The sequence below is a fragment of the Triturus cristatus genome, chromosome 1_2, assembly GCF_964204655.1.
Source record: "Triturus cristatus chromosome 1_2, aTriCri1.1, whole genome shotgun sequence".
In the NCBI taxonomy this organism is placed as follows: domain Eukaryota; kingdom Metazoa; phylum Chordata; class Amphibia; order Caudata; family Salamandridae; genus Triturus; species Triturus cristatus.
In genome coordinates, this window is record NC_140580.1 from 485,488,805 (window position 1) to 485,508,730 (window position 19,926).

Genomic DNA, 19,926 nt, shown 5'->3' on the forward strand with positions numbered 1-19,926 from the left:
ACAAGGGATACCAAGTTAGAGGTGGTGGTATGGTTGGTTGAAGTGGCCATTGAGGATGTTAGCAATGGTGTAGAACAGTAGTTGCTGGCATGGGGGGGAAAAAGGGAAGGATGACCAGGTTCAGGCCATAACGGTAGAGGAACAAAGGGAGAGGGATTATCTACTCAGTTGGAGCCATGGGATGTTGTCGTTAAGGCCCCTCTCGTGGGATCTCAGACGGAACACCCAACGTTGTTCCCTTACGTGAAGGGCTTTAGAAAGGTCAAATCTACTTTTGTTCATGACTTCAAGGATAGTCCATCGGAGGTCGGTGTCCTTGTGATTTTTTTCAAAAAAGTGACGTGTGAGTTTGGTATTCGTTTTTTTGCATCTTATGGTGCTGCAGTGTTCGTTGATGCGTATCTTGATTTTTCTGGTTGTCATGCCAACATACTGGAGACCGCATGGGCATGTCAGAAGATAAACAACATTCTCGGTGTTACAGTTGCTAAATTTGCGGAGTTGCCACGGTTTGTCTGTGCCTATGTTGACTTCTTTGGTGTTGGTGGTAAGCTTACAGGAGGTGCATCCACCACATGTAAAATGTCCCATCACTCGTGGTTGATCCCAAAGCCTCTGTTGTTCAGTGCCATCGGTCGTTGGCATGCTGGCGTGGACAAGTTGGTCTCGCAAGTTTTTGTTCCGTTTAAATGCTGTGCTGTTCAGAATGTTCCATCTTTTCCTAATTATCTTCTGCACTGAGTTTGAAACAGGGGTGAATGTGGTCACGCATACTGTTCTTTCGGTATTCTCTTTCACCACATCCTCCAGAAGTGCTTCCCTTGGGTTGTTCCTTGCTCGTTTCTTAGCCTTACGTACCATCTTCTTTGGGTAGTGGCGATCAACAAGTTTCGTTTCAAGGTGGGATGCTTGTTCTTTGTATGTGTCGATATCAGAGCAGTTCCTCCTAACACGAAGGAATTGACCAACCGGAAGGTTCTGTCTCAGGGCCTTGGGGTGGTAGCTCTCACATAATAGAAGGCTGTTCCTGTCGGTGGGCTTGTTGTGCACCTTGGTGATAATCCCTTCGTTAGTCATAGAGATTTCTAGATCGAGGAAGATAGCATGGTTCTTATTGATTGTGTGGGTGAATTTAAGGTGTGCATCTTTGGTGTTAACCCACTGGACAAATCTTAGTGCTTCTTCTTCGGTCCCATTCCATATTATCAGCACATCATCTATGTAACGCTTCCAGATCCTGAGGTTTAGTAGGAATGGGTTGTGTGGATTGTGGATGAAGTCGTCCTCAAATTGTTGAACATACAGGCAGGCCATGCTGGGGGCAAAGGTGCTCCCCATTGAAGTGCCAGTGATCTGGTGGTAGATGACTTTCTCGAATTCAAAGAAGTTCTCGGTGAGTGCAAGTTCCGCACATTCCATCACGAAATGTTGTGGGGTTTAAAAATCCCACTCTCTATTAAGGATGATATTTTCCACCACTTCCAATGTGCGTCTCTGTGGTATGCTCGTATGTAGAGCTTCTATATCCATAGTTATTAACCAATTATTGGTTGTATCCACCGTGAGGTCTCTGAGGAGGCAAAGGACATCCTTCGTGTCCCTGAGGTAAGACGAAGATTCTTTAACAATGGGGCGAAGGAACCAGTCACAGAACTGTGACAATGGCTCTAATGCTGATCCTATACCAGACACAATTGGTCTCCCAGGAGGAAGCATTCGATTTTTGTGAATCTTCGGGAGTGTGTAGAACTTGGGCATTCTGGGTTCCTCATTTATGAGGAAATTGGCCTCTTGTTTAGTGATCCAGTCGTTGCCGAGTGCTTCTGTAACCATGCTTCTGATCCTTGTCATCAATGGGCCAGTAGGGTCAGTTCTATGTACGGTGTAGCTGTTGGAGTCAGAGAGAAGTCTCAAGCATTCCTCTCGGTACATATCACTGTCCATAATGACTATGGCACCCCCTTTATCAGCTGGTTTAATGATTAGGTCTTTGTTGCTACTTAGATTTTTAAGGGCCGTTCGTTCTTTCCTAGTGAGGTTGTCAAACCCACAATTGTTCCGGAAGTTGACATCTCCAATGTCTTTTAGCACGGCCTGTTCGAATGCAAGTATGTGACATGAAATATTTTGGTTGGGTGGTTGAAAAGTGGACTTTGTTCGCAGTCCAGTTGACTTCTTTTCTTCCGCGCCCTCTTCCGTATCTCCGAAAAAATCACGGAGTTTGATTTTACGGAAAAATTGGGCTAACTCCGTATGCAAGACAAAGTGATCATTTTTGGGTGTGGGAACAAATCCCAGACCCTTGGAGAGGACGGTCGTCTCATCATGCGAGAGTGTGTATTTGCTGATATTCACTATGTTGGTTGTTCCCTGCTCGTCGAGGGCATTTCCACTCTCCCTCTGCTCCTGTTACTACTACGTGGGGTGGTTGTGGTTGATCTTCCCATTGGACCCTCGTGTTTCTTAGTTTTTGTCAGCTTCTCCCTCTGCCACGGCCCATGCCAGCAACTACTGTTCTACACCATTGCTAACATCCTCAATGGCCACTTCAACCAACCATACCACCACCTCTAACTTGGTATCCCTTGTGCCCCCTTAGGTACTGTAAGGCTGCCCCCCTCTTCCTGCACACAAAACCGTGAGATGGGTTCCGTTCGGACACACTTCCACCATGGGCGCTACCTTGGTACTTTGTTCTGTTGCTAGCCTTACCATGCCCATCCACGGCTCAGGCGATTGCAGCTCTGAATAATAACGGGTGATCGCTGTGGATCGTTGCCCCCGTGTCACCTTGGTAACCCCCGACGCTTTTCCCATTCCCTTCTTAAACACAAACATTACTGTCTCTGCATGGTTACCCTTACACATCTCGTATTGGTTCATGGTGAACGCACGAGTTTCTTTTTTCACTACGTCAGCACGCGTCACCTTGACGATCTAGGACGCACTTGTACATCTCCACTCCTCGTATTGGTCTACGGCGTACGTATCAGTATCCACTCCCATTACGTTTGCCCCGCGTTACCTAGACGACCCAGGAAGCGCTGGTTCACACGTAACTTAAACCTCGGGCGGGTCCGTTGACTGGCCGTCCTTATTTGGGCATATGCCGCTGCCGGGTCGATACCATTGGCCGGCTGTAGCGGCCATTACTCTACCAGGCACAACGCTGCATGTTTCTTCCTCACGTCCGCTCCGGACTCCGGAAATAACACACCAGGAACCCCTCACAGCCGTAATTTTACAACGCTGACTCCAATCGAATCCTTAAGCACATTATTTTAACCCGACCCCGCGGCCTCACTCCCACATTCGGGAGGACGAGGAGCAACACCATAGGCGAAATGCGGGACACTTTGCCTGAGACAGTAAGAGTATGAATGCGATTTTACCGTAACTTAACCCCTCTGGTCGGTTACTGTGTGAATGACAGTGTTCTTTTTCTTGCATGTAGAATTTCATGGTCTAATACACCGGATAATGACATTCTGGTGAACACTACTTTTTACCCTCTCTCCCTCCAGAAAGAACAGGAGTGTCCCTTCCCCCCATGTGGCAAGTAGTTGTTTCAACTAGGGTAAGACCCACGAGAGTATCTTTTCTCTCGATGTGTTTGTGTACACACATAGAGTGGCACAAGTCACGTGATTAGTCACTCACCTTAAGGAACTTACGCATGCGATGTCTCCTTTTTGCTTTTGTTTTTTATGTTTGTGTGTCTTGACCCATTTCTACAGTGTCTATACATTTGTTTGTTTATACAATTGTTTGTTCACTCCTCCCTATAGGCTTGACGTTTGGAAGCCAAGTAGAAAGCGGAGTGTGGCTCCCGCCACACCTGCGCAGTGGTACTTTCTTGCCACCTGTTGGTAAGAACGGAGCCCCATTTTGAAACTTAGGTCCTGATGAATGCCCTGGACCCGCTCGGGCCTACTAGGCAGAAACATGTCGACCTTCCACAAGACGGCTAGGGGACACTAAATACCCCACCCACCGTCCATTTGCTTTTAGCATCATATAGTTATTGGTCACATTAAAAAAAAAATTCTGGTAACTATAATGATTTTTAACTTCACGTTCCACCTCACGGGCCCCCACTCTTTAGCTTAGAAGTGCATCCCTGTCTCCAGGTGTATGCCCGCCCTCCATCAAACGAAGGTTTTGGAGGGCGAGGACTGGCCGATGATGAAGCATGACACCAGGTGGTGTGTGAGACCAGTCCGTCACTTTTTGTGAGATGTCCCAACTCACAACAGTTCTAGAACTGTAATAGGGTCACACTACTCTAGGAGCAGCTTTCTGTGGTTAATGTCATCAGTGATGTCATATGAGATGTCATCAGTGATGTCATGAGTGATGTCACTGACCATGTCATGAGTGATGTAATATGTGACGTCATCAGCAGTGCATTGCGGGCGCGCGAGTTATAGTTAGCTGAACTAACTATAACGGGGGAATTTCAATGGTTTTGTACAAGTGAAAAGTCCAGCTAACTATAACACCCCTGAAACCTATGGTTTTTTCAGTGAATTTCTGAGGTTTTTTAAATTCTAATTCCTAACTATAACGTGCCTGAAACCTATGGTTTTTTCTGTGAATTTCAAAGGTTTTTTAAATGCTAATTTCTAACTATGCCTACAGAGATAGGACATGTGAAGAAAGAAGAAAAAATGCACAAAAAGAAAAAAAAGAAGTGCAGAAAGAAGCAACAGAAATCCTCAAAGACGAAGAAAAGTGCAGGAAGAAGGATAACGTGCAGAAAAAACAAAAAGAAGAGCAGAAAGAAGCCTTGTTGCAAAATCATCCTGTACCCTCAACTTTTTCAGACGGATACTGGTGGTAACTGAGTCTGACTAACCAGTCCTAGAGCCAGTGCTATGTTAAAAGACACTTAGAATACAGTGAAAACACCTACATACACTAGGGAACATTATGCGTTGGGGTCCCCCTGTGATTAGCATGACCTCCTCTGTAAGCCCCTAGTATATAATAGGGCAGGGGGATTGAAACTACCTCTTAAAACAGGCCACAGGGCGTTTTTGCACACGTTAACTCAGGCCCCGTCCCCTCCCTTCACCACTGTGTAAACACGCCCTGTGTCCGTTTTTAGTTGGGAGATTAAGTTCATTTGAATCCTGAGGGTCCCTAGGGTCCAACTAGCCCACTAGGTACCTCCAGTAAGTGCCACAGAGCTGCGTTGCAGAGAGGTGTAAAAAGTGGCACGGCCTGGACCACCTCTCTGCAATGCAGCTCAGTGGCACTTACTGGAAGCACTTGGTGGGCTAGTTAGCCCCCAGGGGCCCTCAGTATTGAAGGGAAATTATATCCCCAATTTAAAACGTGCCATAGTGCGTGTTTGCACACGTCACCTCAGGTCCCGTCCCCTCCCTTCACCACTGTGTAAACGCGCCCTGTGGCTGTTCTAAGTTGAGAGATTAAGACCCCTTGAATCCTAAGGGTCCCTAGGGTCAAACTAGACCACTAGGTACCTCCAGTAAGCGCCACAGAGCTGCGTTGCAGAGAGGTGTAAAAAGGGGCTTGGCCTCAGAACACCTGTCTGCAGCGCAGCTCCCTGGCGCATACTGGAGATGCCTGTTGGGCTAGTTGGCCCTCAGGGACCCTCAGTATTGAAGAGGAATTAATTCCCCAACTTACAACTCGCCAGGGGGCGCGTTTGCAGAGTGCTGCAAGGAGGGGGCATGGCCTCCGGCGCGATGCCAGTCTTTTATTTATTTTAATTTTTTGAGAAGGGGGGCTGTGTGGTTCCCCTTCTTATTCTAATTTATTGGCCCTGATGACCCCATCCCCCAGGGCCTGTCTCCTAATTATATTTTTTTGACCCCAATCCCCAGGGCCAGCCACTGTTTTTTATTATTTTTAAAAAATATATATTTATAGACACACCTAGGACATGCTGGACGAACCGTACGTACCTATCACCATGACGATTAGCGTGATATTCATTAAAAGGCGACTATGCATACAATGAATCCACGTGGAATGTATTTACACCACTAGTGAAGCTCTGACATGTCTGATGCCCTACCGTGCCTAATCCCGGTAGACACCCTTGTCGTTTATTTATACAAAAATGGGTAGCTATTGACGGGCACATTTAATACACATGCATACCAAGCCATTCAAAGGGGATTCGACAAAAATTCGACCAAAACTATGCAAGAAACCCCCCTCACGGTTAATAAAACACACATCCACTGCCGGATGTGTAATACTTTTTATTTTACTCTCTGGAAAGGGGACGAACATCACTTGAGAGTCACAGCACGCTCCTGGTAGAGCCCAATGCTGTGTTACACCCACCATTGCCTGCTGAGTGCCACACACCTCTGTGTTGTATTCCACTAGCTAGTGCATATGCTATGACACTCTCTAGCCCATGTGCACTGTAACACCACCCTGTGAATATGTCATGCCACACTTGTCTTCGCATGGGTTATATTGCCCCATCTAACGTGCCTTCCTCGATGCCTATGTTATAACGCACAGTGCTATGCCATACATATTACAATCTGGGATCCATATCTTTGTCACAGTGCATATGCAACGTTACACTCCCCAGCACATATTTTATATTACAACTTTAGAGACTAGTTAGGTTACACAACACTGCCCTGTGCATATTACACTCCAAGGCGCATATCGCATAGCACGCGCTAGTGCCTGTGCTATCTCGCGCTCTCCAATGAATCTTACATTGCGCACAATGTATTGCATATTATATTTCACGCCCGGTTCATCTTATATCACACTTTTTGGTGCATAGTTTATACCATACACTATATCTAGTTTTCATTTTCAATCGTGCTCTCAGGACTATGTTCTATATAACACTGTGTTCACCTACCCTTTTCACGGGCATTACATTTTGCGATAGGGGGTGGAGGGTCAGGGGGTGTTTCTGCCAAGTGAGCCCGGAGTCACAGTCACAAACGTCCTCTTCTTCCTGAATAAAAGTGAGATTATGCTGCATACTTGTTCATATTTTAAGTAGTTCGCACAGACACACGTTTTAAAAACAATAAAGTTCCTAATACCCGCCTTCCCTGAACAGTTAGCTTGCTGCCCCATCCCCCTCCTCCCTATCCTCTGTTGTGTGAATCCATGGACTAGCCTCCTCCGTCCTGCCATGCATGGTCTGATGTGCTGCCACTGCCCTCAATTTAGTATGATGTACCAGTCCACTCCTCCTGCCCTCCATTGCCCAATTCTATGCCCCATCATTGACCTCCTGCTTAAACTCTGTGCTTAGCTTGCTGCCCCTATTCTCCTTCCCCCTGCCCTCCGATGTCTTTGTGCATGTCCCTGCTCCATCCTTTTTGCCCACCATGTTCCATGGACCTGCCACTCCTATCTACTCTGATTGTTCTGTTGAGCTGCCACTCCCCTCCCACCTGCCTAGCATTGTCAGATGACTGTAACCTGTCCCTGCCACCTCCACCCTGCCTGTCCACATGCCATGCCCCTATCCTCTTCCTCCTGTCCTACATGGTCCATTGTACTGCCACACCCTTCTGCCCTCCCTGGTCTGTTGTGCTGCAACTGCTCCTCCTGCCTGCCCCATGCGGTCTGTTGTGAGGCCCCTTCCCCTGAACTTTCTTGTCTGTGCACAGGTCCTGACCCTCCCTTCTATCCTCCATCGTCCTTTGTGCATGCCCCTGCACCCTCCTTCTTGCCCATCATAGCCATTGTGCTGCCACTAACCCTCCCACTTGCCATGCATGGTCTTCTGTGCTGCCATGGCCCCTCCCACCTTCCCTGTGTGGTCAGTTAGCTGCCCCTGGCCCCTTTCCACCTTCCCTCCATGGTCTGTGTATGCCATCACAGTCTCACTGTTGCTCTTCATGGTGTGTCTTGCTTCTAGTGCCCATCCTGCCTGACCTCCATGGCTATCTTGCTGCTCCTGCCCTGCCCCCTTGCCCCCAGCCCTCTGTTTGCAAATGCAGACCCCTACTCCCTCCCTCCTGGCTTGCCTGTTCCATTGTAATGCCCCTGATCCGTCCCTCCTGCCCTTTATGGTCTGTTATGCTGCAGCTTTCTCTCCTGTCTGTCCATTATGGTCAGCTAGCTGCCATTGCCTCTTGCCCCTCTGTTCTCTGTTGTCCATGTGCATGGTCCTGTCCCCTCCCTCTTGCTTTCTATGGATTGTTGTGCTGCACTCCCGTCCCGCATGCCCTGTGTGGTGTATTGTGCTGCTGCAAACCCTGATGCCTGCCCTGCAGGGTCAGTTTGGTGCACCTCTCCATGTCCCTCCTGTCCTCTGTTATCCAAGTCCATGTCCCTACCCCATTTCCTTCCATGATCCAATGTACCATACTTGCGAACATTTTGAACTTGGTTAGAGGGAGATTTTGAAAAAAAACTGGGGTATTGATTTTCCCCTTTGAGTTACATTGAAAAAGAGGAGATTGTAGACAGGAGACAGATCAAATAAAGCCCATTTGAGCTTAAAAACATTGGACGTTTCCTGGCTGAATCGGGTCTGTTGGCATGTATGGTTGTACTACCATTGCCTCTTCCTTCTGCCCACAATGATCTATTACATTGCCACAGCCTCTCTTGCAAGTACTGTATTGTTGGTGTGTTGCCCCTGCCCCCCTTTCCACTGCCCTCCATAGTCTGTTGTGCTGCCACGGCCCTTCCTGCCTGCTCAGTGTGGTTAAATTGTTGCCTTTGCACCCTCCTACCTGACTTCAATTTTCAGAGTCCGTGCCCCTGGCCTCTGCCTCTCAACAGTATCCTAATAAACAACTAGATTGCTAACATTCTATATATATTACAAAAGTGTGGACCGCCTGACGTCATCTTGATGTAATCAAAACTGTAATACCTAGAGCATTTCCTTTAGAAATTACATATATGAGAGGGTCTTATTGGCATCAAAATTATGGTTAGTGCTCTAAAAGACTAAAATAAGGACATATTTTCTGAGTTTTCAAATAGCGACAAAGCACTTTTAAATTATTTGTTATCTTTATGTTTTTTTATCCAGTTGACCACTTGATTAAATGTTGCACTTAGGGGAGAGGATGTGGTGTTACTTCCAGAACTGCAGACTTTGCAACTGGGGAACCAGGTTGGAGTTTCTGCTTCAGCTCGACATTCTGTGATTCTGGTCAAATCACTTAGTCTTCCCATGTCTACAACAAAAATGAATTTGTTCTTGTGTGATGTAACCAATGCTCATGTAAAGCACTCCAATACCTGACAAGTCTGCACTATATAACACTGCAAAAACACAAAATAATAAGTGTTTTGCACACTTCTGTCATTGGGCTATATTTGGGCTACATCTGGGGGATTTTGGGCTACATTTGGGCTCTTTTGTCTCCGGTGGCCATCTTGGGAGATTTATTTGTTATGAAGTTTCCTAATTTCCTCATGTGTTGCAGTCTCCTCAGTAGGAAATGCTTTCAGTTTTTTACTTTGATTCCATCATGAAGGTATTCAGATATGTCCCACATTTGCCATAAATTCTGAATGTTAGCACTCTAGTTGCTCATTAGATCACAGTAGTAAAACTACTGTTCAACATGGAAGTCTGCTCCTGGTATTAAAAGTGCATGTTTCAGTCTGCATGTCAGAATTTTTTAATGAAATAGAAGAGGATTTGAGAAGTCACTCAAAATGTGCCCTCATTTTCTTTCTTCAGCATTAATCATAATTTCTATGGCAAAATGAACCCCCTCATTGTGTTCCTTTTTAAATTAAATGTGTTAAGTGTTACCAGTTTATTCGAATCAAGATGGCTTCAGGTGTGCCATACTTTTGTCATAAGTAAGACTGTTAGCGCTCTAGTTGTTTTTAAGAACACTCTGGGACATTCTGTCATTGGGCTATACTTGGGATACATCTGGGTGATATTTGGGCTACATTTGGGCTCTTTTGTCTCTGGTGGCCATCTCGGGAGACTTATTTGTTATGAAGTTTCCTAATTTCCTCATTTACTGCAGTCTCCTCAGTAGGAAATACTTTCAGTTTTTTACTTTGATTCCATCAAGAAGGCATTCAGATGTGTCACACATTTGCCATAAATTCAGAATGTTAGCACTCTTTTTGCTCATTAGATCACTGTAGTAAAGCTACTGCTCACCAGGGAAAACTGCTGCTGGTATTGAAAGTGCATGTTTCAGTCTGCATGTCAGAATTTTTTAATGAAATAGAACAGGATTTGAGAAGTCACTCAAAATGTGCCCTAATTTTTCTTTCTGCAGCACTAATCATACTTTTTATGGAAAAATGAACCCCCTCATTTTGTTCCTTTTTAAATTAAATGTTTTAAGAGTTACCACTTTAATCCAAGCAAGATGGCTTCAGGTGTGCCATACGTTTATCATAAGTAGGACTGTTAGCGCTCTAGTTGTTCTTTGGAACACTCTGGGAAGCTGCAGTAGAACACAAAGGAATCAACTGACAGTCTCTGCCCTTGTTGGATGTACATGTTTTACTGAGAATGTCAGACTTCATTCTCACATGACTGAGAAAGATAATGTGAATTTACAGAAAATAAGCTCTCAGTTTAGCTTACAGATCCCTTCCAAACCTCTGTGGGAAAAGCATGAGAAAATATTTTTCTCTAAATCATGATATTCCAGCAGAAGGCTTTTTCACATGGTGAAATCAACTTAGAACATACCACAATTCCTAAAATGAGTATGGTACCATCAACAAATGATTTATAATGTAACTAAAGTCTTAAAGCCTTCTATTAACTGCAATGCTTTTTAATGAGGTGCTATCATGTATATTGGTCCCAAGATGGCTGCCAACACTTCTTGGATGAAGTGCTGACAGCCAATCAGATCTCAGGATGAGATGTGTGGATAGGCTCCGCCCACATATATATATGATTTTACTTTTGATTTTCTCAGGAACTACTGAACAGATTGACTCCATATATGCAAAAGGCACATCCCTGAGCTGAGGACTACCTCTCTGCCAAATTTCAAATAATTCTGTTCAGCCTTTCGGGCTGTACCTTGGACTAAAGGTCCCTATGGAAAATTGCATGGGGAAAACACGTTTTGGGACCCCCCTTTTTTCTCAGCCCCCGCTTGACGAATCCCCCCGAGACTTTCAGGGTAGGAGCGGAGCGCCCCACCTATTTTGAAAATTTCGCGAGGATTCGTCAACCTGCGCCAAAGTTATTCCAAATAGAATGTTGCGGATTTCCTATGGAAACACGGTCCTAACTATAACTATCTACTGGCGACAGCCAGTAGATAATATATATATATATATATTTATATATATATATATATGTGTATATATATATATATATATATATTCTGTGCAAGCGAAACGTGTAACTGAATTAAAAACCCACCTCCGGTGTAAAGCTCATACCTTCGAGTGATCTCTTTATTGGATTGTTTAAAGAGATTATACCTGGCGCGCCCAGCCGGCTCTGAGCGATCCTCTGCGCAGGGCGAGGGGAGACGGAAGGAGCAACAACCAGGAAAAAAAAGAATATATATTTATCTATATCTATATCTATATCCATATCTATATCTATATATACATACATATACATACATATATATATATATATATATATATATATATATATATATATATATATATATATATATATATATATATATATATATATATATATATATATATATATATATATATATATATATATATATATATATATTATCTACTGGCGGTCGCCAGTAGATAGTTATAGTTACAACCTAGTTTCCATAGGAAATCTGAAAATTCTATTTTGAATAACTTTGGCGCCGGTTGACGAATCCTCGCGAAATTTTCAAAACTAATGGGGCGCTCCGTTCAGCTCCTACCCTGAAAGTCTCGGGGTGATTCGTCAAGCAGGGGCCAAGAAGAAAGGGGGGTCCCAAAACACGTTTTCCCCATGCATTTTTCCATAGGACCTTTAGAAACAGCTACAGCCCGAACGGCTGAACAGAATTACTTGAAATTTGGCAGAGAGGTAGCCATAAGGTCAATGAAGTGCCTTTTTCAGGTCTGGTGTAAATCTGTTCAGTATTTCCTGAGAAAATAGCATTTAAAAGCATATCAATATCTATACGCGCGCACCGTGCGCGCATGGTGCGCGCACCCTGCCGTGCGCGAGCGCAATTCTGATTGGTTGTTAGATGTCGGTAAACATTCAAATCGGTCGAAACCAGGAAGTGTCGCCCGCCATTTTGTCTCTCGCAGTCTGAGGGGGTGAAAAACAAAGGTGGAGAACTTGAAAAGGGGGCAGAGTGGACAGTTCCTGACCCCCTAGCCTTGGTCAGGGGGTCACAGAAGGACCCCCAAGGGAGAAAAAAACAATTTATTTATTTTTTTAAATCGCGAGGTGCGCGCACCCTGCGCGCACTGTGAACCGTGGGTGCTCGGTGCGCGAAGCGCACCGAGTGCCCACAGAGCGCGCGCACGGTGTAAAACCTGAAAAAAAAAATAAAAACATAACTTAGCATTTAAAAAACCGTACAAATTCACTGAAAAAACCATAGGTTTCACACACGTTATAGTTACGAATTAGCTTTTAAAAAACCTTGCAAATTCACTTAAAAAACCATAGGTTTCACACATGTTATAGTTAGCTGTACATTTCACTCGTAAAAAACCAATGAAATTCCCCCGTTATAGTTAATGCAGGCAACTATAACTCACGCGACCTTGGTTTTTTAAGTGAATTTGCAAGGTTTTTTAAATGCTAATTCGTAACTATAACGTGTGTGAAACCTATGTTTTTTTCAGTGAATATATATATATATATATATATATATATATATATATATTTATACAAACATTTTTATATACAGACACACACACACACATATATTTATATATATATGTATTACCCACTGGCGGTCGCCATTAGGTAGTTATAGTTAGGACCTAGTTTCCATAGGAAACTTGTTTTTTGTTTTCCCAATAACTTTGGCGCCGGTTGACGAATCGTCACGAAATGTTAAAAACTTATGGCCTGCTCCGGTCAGCTCCTATCTTGAAAGTTTCGAGGTGATTCGCCAAACGGGGGCAGAGAAAAAAGGGGTGCTATATCTAGCAGTGCATTGCGGGGGCGCGAGTTATAGTTAGCTGAACTAACTATAACGGGGGAATTTCACAGGTTTTGTACGAGTGAAATGTCCAACTAACTATAACTTTCCCTAAAACCTATGGTTTTTTCAGTGAATTTCTAAGGTTTTTTAAATGCTAATTTCCAACTATAACGTGCCTGAAACCTATGTTTTTTTGAGTGAATATATATATATATATATATATATAAATATATTATTGCCAGAGTAGACCTCCAGTTTGCATATTTAGTTTGTACCTATTCCCTCTGAGGTTTTTCACTGTGCATACCCAGGTACTCTCAAGCGGAGGCACACTATTTACTTCACCTTTCCCAGATAATAATGAGAACCTAAAAATACACTTGGTGTAATTCTTTATCCCATAAACCCTTTTACACGTAAGCAGCTAAATTGACATCTTCCCAATCTGCTGCCCACTCAGGGCCAGACTGGATGTAGCGGGCATCGGGCATATCCCCAGGAGGCTGGAAGCAGTAGCGGCCCGTGGAGGGAGGGAGTTCCGTGGGGCGGAGTAGCGGGGGAGGGGCAGGATGGGGATAATAAACACCGGAATATGAATGAACGGAGATAAGTAAACAATTAAATAAATAAAATGAATTTCGTTGCTTGCGCTGCATCACAAAATGGGGCTTCAAAGAAAATTAAATATGCCAATTGGGTGTAAGTTTATTCTACCATGTTTAAAGGAGAGAGCACAAGCACCTTAGCTATGATTAGCAGTGGTCAATTGCACAGAGGCCTAAAAGCTGATGAAAACGGTTTCAGAAAACGGAAGGATGAAGGCAAAAAGTTTGGGGATGACCCTGAAGAAAGGGCCAAGTCCAACAATAGGGTCCTCCATTGTTATGGGCTTTTAATATTTAATTCTACCATGTGTAAAAGCACAGAAGGAGGTTGGGCTTGTAATATCTCCATTTGCTATGCATAATTCCAAAGTGTCAAACATTGCAGGTGCAGAAGGAGTGAAGGGTAGTGCTGTGAGGTCAGAAAAGCAGTGAGAGCTAGCACAAGTCTTGAGTGCACAATTTGTGAAAATATAACACAATCTCCTTTCCCATGTGTAGTTGCCTCCATGCACTATTTTAGATCTGTGTGGGGTCCTTATTTGAACTACATCTTACTCACTTTTTCTGTTTGCACACTTGTTCCTTTATAACATGAAATTGTCATCCTTAAAATTGTTAATGTTAATTATGGGATTGTGTACTTTGGTTGAGTCTTTCAATGGGGCTTTCTTTTCAGCAGTAGATTGTGTTTGATCACAGCTGATGTGATTCATTCAGTCATTTATTTGAATTAAAGACTGGCATTGGCTCCCATTTTGCTGGTGTTGGACATCTTTGATGTTTTCTTGCTCAGTGAAATTGTCAACTTTTGATCTTAATTTTGTTTATTTTTGATCTTAAAAATCATCCTCAATAATCATTATTACTTTTTTGTTTCTCTTAGAAATAGGAATATTTTCCTTGAGAGATTACATTTAAGGGGCTTCTGGGAAGGAGGTAACTTGCGGCACTTTGCAACTGTACACCAATCTATCCAATAAGCTTTGTGTTTCCTTATTTAACCCCGCAGATTTAATCTCTTTAGTATAACCTTGTGACTGATTACAATTCTTTGAAATACTATTGTTATGTGTTAGAAATCTGACCAGAATATTTCGATTCTTCTTAAAGAGATAGTTAAGAAAAGAGAACCTTATAAAGGGCATTCATAATCTGAAATATATAATCTGATTCAGCCTGATGGGTATAAAATACTACAATAAAGAATTGTCTCCTCAAACAGTCTCCACAAAACAAATTGGGGTCTTGTTCCTAGGGGCTTAACTAATAAAGACCCATAACTTTGCAGTAATGCCACTTATGTCTTAGTCCATGTAATAAGAAGAGAACACATTCACTCTAATAAGAAGTAATTATAATCCTCATTCATTAGAATGAGAGAAACCTGCCATTCGGTTTCAATGAAGCATGCTTGCACAACCTTCAGGTACTTGAGATTTTATGAAGTTCGCTATTTAAACAAATCACTATTTTAATATGAATATTATCAGTATTATCAAGCATCATGAGCTTATCCTCCATTTGGACAGGCTAATTCTTTAACTCCTTGATTCTCAAAGTCAACCTTATCCATTCCTTGGTAACCTTTTCCATAACTGGAGATAAGGGGCATTGGAAACTGTAAAACAACCCCCACATCATGGTAGAAATCTTCCATGGTGTGGGGGTCATTAGCTTTTGGATTTTCAAAAACAAAATCCAGCTTTGGGATTTTGTTTTTTAAAATACAAAAACAAATGTTATATGTTTGACAGATGGTGTCATCATTTTAAAGGTACTGTCTGTCAAACTTTAAATACGTTGACAAGAACTGCTGTCACAGTGGTTCCACCTAATATCTAAATTTGGCAGGTGAGAGATCCCCTGGGTGGGAGTTGATTACTCTGCGATACCGACTGTTTTTTCTCTGTCCCTCAAAGTCTACATCAGGCCCTAGTATATTGATACATGTTCGAAACTTTGAAACCATATTGTTGGCCCTTGTCAGCCATCAGATCAGCTTGTGGACCCGTTGGCAACTACTAGTCACTCTTGATGTGTGAACATGTCACTCATGTGCAGTGTAGGATTACAAAGCTTTGAAGTGTAGTATGTGGTGCTTAGAAACAGATAGATAATCGAACTAAAAATTAACAAAAGTCTTTGCCCCTATGGTAGCAAGCCCCCACTCCCACCGCACCTGTTTGTTTACCTGTGTTGCCAAGACTAGTGCAATTCCCAGATTTTTTAATTCCTAATGACAGTAGCAACATCGGTGGCCTTTGATGTAACAAAGTAATACAGTTATGTAGGTTAAACTGCCAGCTTCTCTGCATCCACTCTCTAAGCTTTTAAGTGGTGGAGGAGTGAGGCTTCAGGAAAGAGCAATTAATTATGCTAGTGGACAAATCAACAGGCATGGCTGGTGATTGTAACAAGGAGGACAGTGGGCTTCATGCTAAGATTACTGTTACATGGGAAATAGGGGAGGATCAGCCCCTTATTCCCATGTCACAGTAATCAGCACAAGGATGTTTAACGGATATTGACTGATAGATCCTAGTGGGAGTTTGGACATTATAATGAATTTTAGCACACACAACAGGTTGGGTTGACACTGACTAGTACAGCTGACTGCGAGCGGTGGTTCTTTGATGCACTCTGATTGGGGAATAGAGCATTGAAAATAAATTTGCCCTGAAGAAGTCGATTTGTATAGATGAAACAGATTGGCTATCTTTGCTGTAAATGTTTGAAGTTTTTTAAGAAGAAGAAGAAGAAAATAAAGTGAAGAATTGAATACAACTTGAAATTTGAATGGGATTCTTTTGCCTATGGGATATTTTTGAATGTGGTGCACCTTTGATTTGTATTATTGTTGTGTCCTTGGTCTGAAGGTTGCACCTTGGTCGTAGATGCTTGTAGTGAGTTCACGCTGATAGGATTTGAATTGTTGTTATTTACCTTTTTGAAACATTGGTTAGGCGTGGAATTCTATGGTCCGCTTCATTTTATCTGGTTTATTACTTGTTGAAAGTTTATATTTTATTGTTTTAGCCATTTCGTGCCTGCTGCCTGTCTCTGATACACATCTGCAGATGGTGAGAACTGGGCATTGCATATTCCCCTAGACAACCACACACAAGGGGAGCGCAGGTGTGACTTGATGGGTTATCCTGGGAGAATGGGAGGGAGGCGATGGACCCAGCCTAACTTACACCTGAATAAGCCTTGTGCTGTCCCCACACAAAGGGCTGCATATCCCCCTGTAGTGAGTCTGGAGCCAGGGCAAGATGGACAGGATCTCTGTGCACTTCAAATGTGTGCCTTTTAAGTTTCCCCCACTTCAATGGACCTACGGGGTATAAGTACGGGATGCCTGACACCACCACTTCAGTACACTACTGGACCTGGGAAGACTCTGCCAAGAAGAACTGCTGTGCTGCTGAAGGACTGCCACTCTGCTGAACTGATGCTTTATTGGACTCCTGCCTTGCTGTGCTGCCCTGCTGCCGGCTGTCCCCCTTACCTGGGTGAGAAGGACTGGACCTGCATCACTTCAACCCAGAGTTACTCCAAGAGTTAGCTGGCTTGCCTCCTGATCTGAAGTCTCAGGGACATAAAGAATCCCAACTCTTATGCTGCTGCACCTGAACTCTGCCATCTGTGAGTCTTCCCTGCCAAGTTTTGCCACCTGAGTCCTCGTCCTTTGAAAGTGAGTCCTAAGGTGCTTGATCCAGTGAAACCCATGCATCTGCTCTTGAATCGGCACTGTTGCTGTGTATTGCGACTGGCGAATCGTCCCTGTTGCTTGATTGGAACCGGTGCATCACCACGACTGTGTGAACTGACCAGACTCATCACCGTCAGAGCCAGCACTGCATGATTCTCTACTCAGGTCGAGGTCTTCGCATCTCCATCTAGAGCAGCCTTTGCAATGATGCTGAGAACTCCACATTGAAGTCCCTGCACTCATTGGAGCTGACTCATCACTGCTTCTGTGCAGATCAGGACCAGCGCATCACCACCACTGCACGAATAAACACGGACATGTTGCTCCAACATCCGTGCATCACTTCGGCTGCATCCCAGTTTTCATGCAGTAACACAATATTATGCATTCTCTAAAACAGTAGACATGTTCACCATCTTCACTGTTTTTCCATCCCAAACTGCAACATCACTTGAGATAACCTTAGAATACCAGTACTTTATCTTTAAATAGTTGAATGTTTTCCCTATCCATATTGTTACCCACACCTCACATACAACACTACTGCCAGACCTGCCTTCTTCAAAACATTTTTCACTGTGTGGAAGGAGGTGGGGCCTCAGAGGGGGCCAGATCTTGAGATGGGTGCAGGATTTTAGGCCATCACAGCCTCATATACCTTGGAGGAACATTGTAAGAGTCAGGGCATGAAGAGGAGTTAGAAACTTCGAAATCAAACAAAGCAAACAAATGTCTCCTCTGACGCCACTTCCTGTGTGGGACCTGGAGAGGTTGGGAAATTGATAAAGGATCTCATTAGCATAGAGCCTCCAGACAAGCTGGAAACCGAGTCAGTGAAGAAGTCTCCAGCTTATCTGGTGCTTACCATGGGATATCAGGCTTTCACCAGCTGACCATGTAAAGTATCTAGATTGTGTGAAACACAGAGGCACGTCTGTGCTGCTAAACGTAGCTAACATAATGGTTCTTTCATCCTTTAGCATTGGCAATGACTCACAAGCAGCTTGCTTAGTTGAATTTTTCCTCTCAAATTTATAAAGCAGCAGCAGCGGTCTGTGGAGGGAGTTCCGTGGGGCGGAAAGGTGGGGTGGGGCAGGGTGAGGGGTACTAAACACTGGAACATGGATAATTGGAGGTAAGTAAACAATTAAATAAATAAAACGAATTACGTAGCGCGCGCTGCACTGCATTTTGTGATGCAGGGCGCGCTAAGAAATTCGTTTTATTTATTTAATTGTTTACTTACCTCCAATTATCCATGTTCCTGTGTTTAGTACCCCCCACCCTGCCCCTCCCCGCCCCACCTTTCCGCCCCACGGAGCTCCCTCCACAGAGCGCTGCTGCAAAGCAGTGATATTGTAAATTTCCAAAGATTAATATTGACACTTAATTATAGGTGAGCTAGACTTGCCACTGTATCGTCCAGGGAAGAGAAAAGTAAAGATTCAGTGTTTGATGAAACAACACAGTGAATGGAATTGCGAACAAATAAAAAAGCATTGACAGAACTGAATATCAATTTGTACTCTAATGTTTGAACTGCTAAAAAAAATTGCTAATTGTGTTTAGCATGTTCTTATATATTTAGCTAATCAGATGTTCATATAGTTTTCCTAAATTAAATACTGCAAACAATACCGCATATCCACTCCAATCCTACGAACGTTCTTGTCCATTTGCTCATTTTAAATGTTTTTCATTTGCTGCCTCTGCTATTTATTAATGATTGTGATGAAAAAAGAACATCTCTAGGTTCTTTCCTGAAAATAAGTCTTCATTGAGGATTCCATCCATATCAGAAATGTAAATACATATGGCGTATTTAAGTAGAATATGACTCCAAACAACACGCAATAGAACTTTTGTTGGACTCAGCTCGTATTAAATCATTGAGACTGATATAGAAGTGAGCACACTTAGGCACTATAATCAGTACCTCTAGAAGGTAATTTCTGTGCAGAGCATTACCTATGTGTTCACCTTCATTCGTTTAGTCAACCAGTGTCTCATTTAAAATAGTCTTACAAAATGAAGTTAAACAGAAGGTGATGAACTGTTATATAATGAAACTAAAATTCTGAAATTAGACCGCATGCTACAACAAGAAAAAGATATGGAATAGAAATTTAATATGATTTCAACTACTATCTTTGATATATTCCATGTAAACATGTTTTTCAGCAAACAAATGTGAAGTTTCACGTCGGGATATTATGACCGATGACCACATCACAAAAACAAAGCGAAATAAGTAAGTTATGAACAATAAATCAATTTCGTTTTCCTAATGTAATTCTTAGTTACTATCTAATTTTAATGTGTTGAATTATGCCTAGGTCTTGGATAATCATGAACTAATATATTTCAATGGCGCTTTATATTTCCTAGGTATTTTTTGCTTTAAAAATGTATGTCTGATTGTGATGATTTCATTGTCAATGTGAGTTTTAAAGTGTTCTCTCTTTTATAAGTTAATTTTGGAACTGTATTTCGTTGTTTTCTTGGTGGTACTGCTTGAACTGTTCGTGCATTTCTCTGTGGACTTGCCTCTGTC

General features: G+C 43.1%; 1 protein-coding gene across 1 annotated transcript in view; it reads left to right on the forward strand.

Annotated features, from left to right (window-relative positions):
* TCERG1L (transcription elongation regulator 1 like) overlaps positions 1–19,926 on the forward strand; it is a 1,143,777-nt gene that overhangs the window by 935,220 nt on the left and 188,631 nt on the right. Inside the window, exon 9 of the mRNA XM_085606206.1 lies at positions 19,554–19,623. Within this exon, the coding sequence (XP_085462332.1) occupies positions 19,554–19,623 (70 nt within the window). The remainder of the gene's footprint in view (positions 1–19,553; positions 19,624–19,926) is intronic.